Source organism: Lipotes vexillifer, unplaced genomic scaffold, assembly GCF_000442215.2.
Source record: "Lipotes vexillifer unplaced genomic scaffold, Lipotes_vexillifer_v1.1 scaffold543, whole genome shotgun sequence".
Lineage (NCBI taxonomy): Eukaryota > Metazoa > Chordata > Mammalia > Artiodactyla > Lipotidae > Lipotes > Lipotes vexillifer.
In genome coordinates, this window is record NW_006799055.1 from 3,762,143 (window position 1) to 3,772,316 (window position 10,174).

Consider the following 10,174-nt stretch of genomic DNA (forward strand, 5'->3'; position numbering starts at 1 on the left):
TCACGGGTCCAGCCGCTCCGCGGCATGTGGGATCTTCCCGGACCGGGGCACGAACCCGCGTCCCCTGCATCGGCAGGCGGACTCTCGACCACGGCGCCACCAGGGAAGCCCCGCCCCTCTTTCTTTATGACAGTACGTCACCCCTCTGGAGACAGCAGAAAGCCTGTCTGAGACTTCAGGCTTGTTTAGCCACCCTCCTCCCCCCCCACTTCTCAGAGAATGATGGCAGCAGACACCGGGTGAAGGAGCATTAAAGTTGGACTTGACACTGTTCTCTGACACCCTGTCTCCACTGAGAGCTCCATCCTGGAGCAAGATGAGAGGAAAGAAAGCGCCCTTTCAACACAGACAGCGGATTACCCACCCGGCCGCCCCGGAATATGAAAATTACAGGAATGTCTCCTTCCGTGTCTAATGAAAACCTCAGTCTCAGCCGGCGATGGCTGATTTCAAAACAACATCATTTGCCTCATGGAAACAGACCGACCAACCCAAACGTTGAAACGACGTGGTTTATGTTAAAAAAAATTATTTTTATACCCAAGTGAAATGGGATTTAATATTACAATTTCTTCGCTTTTGGACGGTAGGAATAGCTCATTGGATTTTTTTCGGCAAGTCCCTGACTACTGAAATTTCACCATTTATGCTGAGCCTTCAAACCACACGGGCATGCAACCCGGACACTGAAAACGTGGCGTGTCAGTGACTACATGGTAAATGGTCCTTCCACACTTCAAAAGTCAGCCTCCTGATGGGCTGGTGACCATCTTAATGTCTGAACTGGAGTCCCTGGTGCCGGCGCACACAGAGGGGTCACTAGAGCATCCCTCCGTGGAGGGCACTGGGAGGGGCTGTCAAAGGAGTGGGCTTCGTCGCCAGTCACCTGTCAGCTGACTCCGGCCTATCAGCTGTCACTCTTCTCTAAGTTCGGAAACTGTCCCCAGCAGTTGGTGCCTTTCATTGTCCTGCACCACAAAATCCCCCAGATGAAATATTCATCGGGCCACATCCATCCTTAACCGAAAGGAAAGACCATGCGGCAGATATTCTAGGCACCAAACCTTACCAAGTGATCATGACTGCGGATACCTTTCTTGCTTTAAATCAGAACTGATTTAAGTGAACCAAGTATCTTTGCTGGGAAATGCTTGTTTTGCTACGAAACAATCTTCTTGATTCATTCAATGCTCTGTAATTTCCTCCACTGCTTGTATTTGGAAAGGAATTGAAAAGTGTGTTATGTGTTTGTCCTCATGCCTTAGAGAAGGCAACGATGCCTTTGGGGACACACAAGCCACCCCTGTAGGACACATCAGTCTGCTCAGCACCCACACTCAGAGGAGGTCCCAGACACCCTGGGGTACATCAGTGGATTCACCAAGTAAAAAAGGCAAGCAGCCCACCCAGTATGACCTCACGTGGAACAGCTGCTGGGCACGTATCTAGACTTGGGAAGGCCCAGAGTTTGGGCTCATTTCTGCAGAGTAAGTGAGGCAAAGATGGTGGCCTGATGTGCCATGCATAGGCCTGCCCCTAAAATATGTAGTCCTGGGGCAGGAACCAGCAGAAGCCCCCAACCCACAGTCCTTCTCTTCCCACGCTTGGTTCTGACTCACAGTACAAGCGTCCTCATGCAAACGTGGGTGGGTGTCCCAGAGCAAACCTCCAGTGGATCCAGCACACATCACCCCCCTACAAAGAGCTGTCCTTGGGCCCAAGGGTGCGCTCCGGGCCTGGATCCGGGGAGAGAACCAGGCAAGGCCTGGCGAGTAGGCTTCTGGCCATTTGGAAGACTCGGGGTCCTGGGAACCCGGGGAATGGACTAGAGTCGGGATGCTGCCCTTGCCCCACGACTGCCTGCCCTGTGAAAAGGGACACGCCCAGCCAGGGACCGCCAGCGCAGAGGCCTCCAAATGAGTTCAAATGTAAAGAAAAAAGAAAATGCAATGTCTTCATAAACATTCTGTGTCCCTTACTACCAATCACATATTCTTTTGTAAACCCTGAAAAATTTCCCTGTAAAACAAAATTTACAGCTTCATTTGTAAACTGAGGGCATTTGGAACCCAGGGCTTTCAAGGTCCTCTTCAGACCCGATCCTGTGGGATCCTAAGATCCAGGGTGTCAGTGGTGATGGCTCCATCTCAAACACTGGACAAAGATAATACAAAAGACGAAAAAAAAATCTAAAGGATTTTAGATTTGAGCGTAAAGGTCTTCAATCTCAGCCTCTCCAGTTAAGAGATGAGCAATGAGATATTCTGCTTAATTAATGATCTGGTTAGTAGAGTGGTTAGATCTCTCTTTCACAGGTGACTAATTATCACCTAATCAAAGTATAATAATACCCAACATCGAAACCACAATCAGCATAATCATGGGGTTATGAATGACTCAAAACATCTCCTGTTTTCCAAGTCTATGAACTGTACACATGAGACCTGTAATTAACACGCAGTTCATTAAGGAAATGGGGACACCGGTAGGTCAGAGGATTTAAGTCTACAGTTTATGTAACAGTTAAAATTTCCAAGTCTATTTCTGTGGCCTGGACAACCTCTTCCAGCGGCTTTGATTTGGTTTGTTTCCCACCTGATACATTTTGATGGAAGCTGGCAACACCAACCTGTCCTGAGACACGGAAAGCCCACGGTTAATAGCACTGACCTGTCCTTTCATATCTGGAGCGATGGGAATGGTGGGCCAGATGGTTGAGTAGATGCCAAAAAACACCAGCCAGATGAGCATGCTTCCCCAGACGGCCAGGTGACTGAACTACAGGAGAAAACAGACACTCAGGCAGGGTTCTCTGCTGACCCAGTAGCCACCTGAACACCACCCGCTGCAGCAGCTCTGGGTCCACGCCACCTTTCTTTATGGAAAGATTTCTACTAGACACCGGTTGAGAGTTTAAGTAACTAGTGGCCCCAAACTATCCTGAAGAGGAAAGTGCTTTTTCCACCACAGCTGACCGTCCTGTAGACCCATCCTACAGGGTTACCAGGCTCCTTTCTGTCCCTCGCCAGTGTTCACTCCACTCTGGAGCGGAATAAATAAGGTATCATTGTTCTAGTAAGAGGGCGTGGGACAGACAAAACGAACAAGATGGGTTTATTTATCATTTTGAGACTTTGACTGTTCATTTTCCAAAGACCTTTTAAAAAAATGTGGAATGGATATATCCCTTAACGACAACACTCTAAGCATCTACTGAGTTGCGAATTTCTTCTCCTCTGTCCTCTTGCTAGGGTGATCCTTGACATCTTTTCAGCCACACTCCATGATCTAATCCAGCATGAGCCTCTGTCAGCTGTTTAGAAAATCTGACCACTGCTCGCCACCTCCTCACGTCCCAGGCTAAGCCACTAGCCCCTCTCACCTGGATTCATTGCCTCTGTCTCTCAACGAATTCTCTGCTTCCACATTCACCTCCCACCCCACCCCCAATTAATGAGCACAGAATTAGAAGCCTATTTAAACAGCAGAGATGAATGTGAAACATTGGCCATAATCCTCAAAAGTTGGAAATAACCAAAATGTCCAAAACTGGGGACTGATTCAATAAGGGATGGGATATTGATAAAACTCAATACTCTTTAATCATGAACTATGACCTCGTACAAGTACATATATATATATATATATATATATATTTATTTATTTATTTATTTTTAAAAATTTATTTATTTTTGGCTGCGTTGGGTCTTTGCTCCTGCGTGCGGGCTTTCTCTAGCTGCGGCGAGCAGGGACTACTCTTCATTGTGGTGCGGTGGCTTCTCTTGTTGTGGAGCACGGGCTCTAGGCATGTGGGCTTCAGTAGTTATGGCGCACGGGCTCAGTAGTTGTGGCGCATGGGCTTAGTTGCTCTGCGGCATGTGGGATCCTCCCGGACTAGGGATCGAACCTGTGTTCCCTGCATTGGCAGGCAGATTCTTAACCACTGCGCCCAAAGGGAAGCCCAGACTCTGTGTTTTGTAATATGTTGTCTTATTAAAAATATACACAGAGAACAAAGTCTGGAAGGTTGTACAGGAAACATTAACAGTAACTATATCTTGGTGGTAAAATTATGGAAATTAAAAATTCCTCTTTCTGTCCTTCTGTATTTTCTTTGTGTGTGTAATTTTTTTTAATACAATGCACATATACACTGGAAATGAGCTGTTAACAGCTTAGAACTGTATTAAGTGCTCAGCAAACGAATCATCAGGGAACTCTGGATTGCAAATGTGCCCTGATAAAGATCAAACCACAATTTTTACACGCAAAATTTAAAATAAGGCAGCTAGATATTGTTTACTGTTTTCCTGGGGCTTAAAAAGATACTACACCATAAAAAATATCTATAGTGGATAGAGAAATAATTCTAGAGAAAACTTACTTTTGTCCAAGCTGTAGTCTCCAAACCGGCTTTCAGGCAAACAGTAACAACAACATACTGTGAAAGAAAGAGGAATTTGGGAAATGCGTTATCCTCACTTATTTTCACTTCCCAGAAGAAATCCCAAATCCTCCCCAGAGGCAGTTTCTCCGTGGCGTCTGGACTTTGAAAGCGCCATCTTGGTAGATAATTCTCTGGGGCTCAGTTTTAGGAAAATTACAGGCAGGTCTTATAAGAAAAGCTCTCATTTTAGTGATTGACTTCTCACAAGTAATAGTTACTTTGCCCTTTTCGTGGCTTGCAGATTTGGGAGAAATCACCTTCCCTTGGTGTTGGTTTTGTTTTTCTCCCCGCCCCCCGCCCACCAAGTACATGTGAAACGGTCATCTGAAGAATGGGGAATCTGCTGATCACCTGTCCAGAAATCTTAACTCTGCATACTCTTCACTCAAATAGGAGGTAAGCATTTCACAAGCACTCTGAGCTCTAGGTGTTGCCAAATCTCGGCTCCCTGTACACCGATGGCAAACAGAAATACGGAGACGGAGTAGGAAATAGAAAAGAGTAGCTTTATTCCTTTTGCCAGGCAAGACAAGGAAACTATAATATATAGTTTAAAGATGTGAAATAAGTCATAATGACAAAGGCTTTATATAGAGGGAGAGGTGAAACCCACACATGTGCCATCTAAGAAAGATTCAATAAACAGGTAAACTTACCGTATAAACGATATTTCCAACAAATAAGTAGTCTGTGGCATGACCATTGGCCAACACAGTATCTGAAAAACAAAGAGGTTACAATTACCCTCCAGAGCAGAGCACTGCAATCTATTTTATTCAGAATGTAAAAACAGAACTTTAGAGACATTTACCAAAATGTAAGGGAATTTCAAAAATTGCATTGTCTGTGATTCTAATGCCTCCTTTTTCTAACTCTGCATGTTTTCACCTTATATTTTTGCCAAATGAAGCAAACAAACAAAATCAGGTTTCCAACAAACCAAACAACCAAACCCTTGATCTGTGTGGAAATTTACATTTTCATACAGATTCAAATCTCCCTTTTGCCAGTTAGAAAAAGAAACAGTATAAAAACATATTAATCTATCTTTGTGGGTGCCAGTATTAGACCTTTTCCATGTGTTCATTTACTAGTCGTCTTTAATTTTTGCTAAATTGGAATTACAGGCCAACAGCAGAAGATAACTGCATGATACAACGTGAGTTCATGATCACTGAGAGAATTACAACGTGAGTTCATGATTACTGAGAGAACTCAGAGAATTGAAAAGAATATTCACTACCTGTGTTCTCTGTCAGCTTCCACGTGGACTTTTGGAGTCTATAAACGGGTGAATGCAAACAACCCAATGAGAGAGGCCTAGACAATACAACTAGGATTCTGAAGCTTTAATTTTATAGCTTTCCAATTTTTTCTTCGTAAGGATGACTATTACAGCGTACAGAACAATCACTAAGGCAGAACTCTTAAAGAGAACTGTCTAGTTCGGGTCAGCTATCCTGCTGTGAAAAGTCTGCTTTTTACCCTGAGGGGTCAAAGCCTGTTTTAAGATCAGGAATAGTTTCTTTGGGTGACACCGCCAATCCCCTTTTACTCTTTTTTATACTCATCTGTGGCCTACAGGCCAAGTGTATAGGGATTTTTTCTGTTCAAATTTCCAACCCAGTAGCTGTTGTACACACATATTTGGGCTCTCACCAATTTACCCAACTGTTTGCTGAAGAATCTGATTCTTATTAAAGAATCAAGATCCTTTTAGTTTGGCAAATACCAGAAGGATCACGTACCATCACAGGGAAAATCTCGTAATGGTGGGACCCTGCATCCAGCCACAGGGCAGGCCCTTTCTGCCAATTCAAGATAAGTAAATTTGTGGATAAGGACAGATGAACCCACAGAGTGACATCACGGGCTGCGTTAGGTACTGGCCTAAACCCAGGATTGCTCCTGGGGACCGTGACAGTTATCCTAGGGTGGCCACTGACTTAAAAAGGATTAACCTCAAAGCCTAGGGGAGACATGGTGAAGGGAGAATCAAAACTCAGGCAGGACTTCATTAAAAAGGAAGGAAAACAATGATCAGAAAAGTAAAGAAGAGGCTACTTTACGCTCGAGAAGGCCACAAGTTGATGTATTAGCAAATAGCTACTCAAAACTGTAAGGGTTTGCATTTTAGTAACTGGCCCTAAGATTGCTTTAGTAATAAAGACGACACTTTTAAAGAAAAGCCTCAATAAAGAAACACTTGAGGTTAGACAGAAGACCATTGTTTTGATTCTAACAGAGATGATAGCTGTGAAAGGGGTAACATTAGTCTTTTATTTAAAGGACAAATATTTATTTAAAGCCTACTTTAAAGCGGGAAGTGGGGAGACAAGATCCCTGTCTCCGTGGAGCTCCCAGTACAGTGAGGGAGACAAGACAAAAACACACAAAGACGTAGAAGGTATGGAATAGAGACGGACGGGGCTGCTATTTTAGACAGGGAGTCCCGCAAAAATCTCTTTGAGGAGGTAACATCTGAGCAGATCGGAATAGTTCAAGGGAGTGAGTTAAGTGAACATCTGGGCTAGAGCGGTCCAGGCAGAGGACTGGCCAACAGTCTGAATACAGACAGCAATGATGAGCTCAAAGACCATCACAGAGGCCAGTCTGGCTGCAGACTCTGGGGAGAGCGCCCAGACAGTAAGAAGGGGCCAATTAACGTAGGTCATCGTGAGGAGCTTGAACTTCTCTGTTGACTACGACAGGAAACCAGCGAGTAAAATGGTATGAGTTATGTTCTTAAGGGAATAGTCCAGCTTTTATGGGAGAACAGATCCTGGACGACCAAGAACAAAATAATAACAGATGCAATTCCAGTTTGGAAATGATTGTAGCAATCCATCCAGGAGGATGATACTGGTGGCATGCAGAGTTGGGTCCAATATGGTAGCCTTGAGCTGCTGCTTACATTTAAATTAATTAAAATACGATAAAAAAAATTCAGTTCCGGCTAGGGATTGGGGAGGAGGGGCGAATGAGGCATTACTGCAGCAAGTGTACAGCGTTTCAATTTAGGGTGATGAAAAGATTTTGGAATAGATTATTGGTGATGGCTGTAAACATTCTGAATGTAATGCCTCTGAATTGTATACATAAAATGGACCATAGAACTAAAACCAAAAAGCTCTAGGATAAAACATAGGATTAAATCTTTATGGCCTTAGATTTGGCAATGGTTTCTTAGCTTTGGCACCAAAAGCACCGTGACAAAAGAAACAAGTAGATCAATTAGAATTCATCAAAATTAGAAACTTTTGTGCTTCAAAGGACACCATCCTGAAAGTGAAAAGACAAACCTCCAGAATGGAGAAAATATTTGCAAATATTTATCTGATCAGGAACCTATATCCGGAATACAAAAACAACTCTTACAGCTCGATGGTAAAAAGACAACACAATTTAAAAGTGGGAAGAGGCTCTGCACAGAAATTTTTCCAAAGAAGAGGTACCGATGTCCAAGTACATGAAGGGATGCTCAACGTCATTAGACACCAAGGAAGTTCAAAACCAAAAACCACGAGATATCATTTCACAACCACCAGGGTGGCTATGATAAAAAAGACAGATAGTAACAAGAGGGGGCAGACACTGCTGGTGGGAAAGTAAAATGCTGCAGCCATTGTGTAAAACTGTCAGGCAGTTCCTCAAAAGGTTATGCCTAGGGACTTCCCTGGTGGCACAGTGGCTAAGAATCTGCCTGCCAATGCAGGGGACATGGGTTTGATCCCTGGTCCAGGAAGATCCCACATGCTGCTAAGCAACTAAGCCTGTGTACCCCAACTACTGAGCCTGTGCTCTAGAGCCCGTGAGCCACAACTACTGAGCCCGCGAGCCACAACTACTGAAGCCCACGTGCCTAGAGCCCGTGCTCCGCAACAAGAGAAGACACCACAATAAGAGGCCCACACACCGCAACGAAGAGCAGCCCCCGCTCGCCGCAACTAGAGAAAGCCTGTGCACAGCAACAAAGACCCAATGCAGCCATAAATAAGTAAATAAATAAATAAAATTAAAAAGCAAACAAACAACGTTATGCCTAGTTACCATATGACCCAGCAATTCCACTTCTAGGTACACACCCAAGAGAGATAAAATCATGAATGAAAGACACAAAAACTCATACATGAATGTTGATAGCGGCATCATTCACAGCAGTCAGAAGTCCATCAACGGAGAAAACGTGGAATATCCATACAATGGAGTATTACTGAGCTATTAAGAGGAATAAAGTACTGGTATGTGCAATGACATGGGTGAACCTTGAAAAACCTTATGCTAAGTGAAAGAAGCCAGTCACATTAGGCCGTGTATCATATGATTCTACCAGTGTGGAATGTCCAGAATAGGCAAATCTATAGAGACAGCAAGTAGATTAGCGGCTGCAGGAGCTGAGGAGACGTGTCTGGGTGGGAACGGAGAGTGGGTGCTGATAGATATGGAGTTTCTTTTGGGGGCGATGAAAATGCTTGAACACTGATTAAGGTGATAGCTGCAAAACCACGTGAATACATTAAAAACCATAGAACTGTACAATTTAAATGGGTGTGAGGCAGGGAAGACGGGGCGGGGCCCAAGGACAGCCTCTTCATGTATAGGCATTAGACAAAAAGCAAAGCCACTTCCTTGTTCTGCACTTAATGAGGCCATGATTCATAGAGGAACAGCATCTAAAACAGAAACTTTGTAGCATCTGAGCGAGAAACTCCGCAGCGTGAAAACCGTGGAGCATGCGCCACCGCCAGGTAGGAAATAGATAGGCTTTGGGGTGACCTGCTGCAGCTGGTTTCATGCTGACCCTTTGAGATAAACTATAATACTATCAGGATGATGAGCCCTCACTGGATGAGAGACTGCACAGCCCACGCAGCTCCCTCATTCTTGTGGTCGAGAGGAGGTCCCGGCCAGACACACGCACAGAAGGGGTCTCAAGTCATCCTCTGGTAACCTTGGCCGCATTGTAATATCCTTATAAAATCATTAGCATTGTGGTTTTGACCCCCGCCCCCGAAATCAGGTGAATTGTACGGTATGTAAATTATATAGCAATAAAGCTGTTATTAAAAACATTCAGTTCCTCAGTCACACATAATCACGTTTCAGATGCTCAGTCAGTAGCCACGTGGCTTGCGGCGACTGTCCTGGAGAGCACGGATACAGGACAGCTCCACCATCACAGAAGTTCTGGTGGACACTGCAGGCCAGTGCGTATGTTGGAAGCAGAATGAAGTGACAGCTTTTGGCACGTATTCTGAACAGAGAGATGACAGCATTTGTTTGTGATCTGGATGGGGGTGAGAGAGAATGGGAGGAATCAACAGAGATTTTGAGGTTTGGGGTCTGAGTAACGAGGTGAACGGTGGTATCATTCACTCGGTCATATTAACGCAGGAACACTGATGAAAAGGGTGGTCCGTGGAAACTCGGTACCATGTGATCAATGTCTGAAATTTACAACAGGAAGAAGAGATAGCAGTGAAGCATGGTGCTATTAGGAAGAGAGACAAAAGGATATTTGGAAACATGAGGTGGAGAGAAGGAGTTGTACTAGAAGAAATTAAATATACAAAGCATTTGTCTAAATATGGCGGGCTCAGAATGTGTTTCATATTTTAAGGATATACAAATAATGAACAAAAAACTGTTAGACACTGTTAATTCTACACTGAAAATAGAAAACATATGTCACTAAGTATAAGACAGGCTCTGTTCTAAGCACTTTCC

The 10,174-nt window shown here is 44.2% G+C and overlaps 1 protein-coding gene across 3 annotated transcripts in view; it reads right to left on the bottom strand.

Annotated features, from left to right (window-relative positions):
* ATP8A2 (ATPase phospholipid transporting 8A2) overlaps positions 1-10,174 on the bottom strand; it is a 463,903-nt gene that overhangs the window by 129,674 nt on the left and 324,055 nt on the right. For 2 of the 3 annotated variants that reach the window (XM_007471455.1, XM_007471456.1), the window contains 3 exons: positions 5,104-5,165; positions 4,385-4,441; positions 2,671-2,778 (listed from right to left, as the gene is read on the bottom strand). In XM_007471455.1, the coding sequence (XP_007471517.1) occupies positions 2,671-2,778; positions 4,385-4,441; positions 5,104-5,165 (227 nt within the window). Of the gene's footprint in view, positions 1-2,666; positions 2,779-4,384; positions 4,442-5,103; positions 5,166-10,174 lie in introns of all 3 variants that reach the window. The other variant, XM_007471457.1, reaches the window with a different exon arrangement.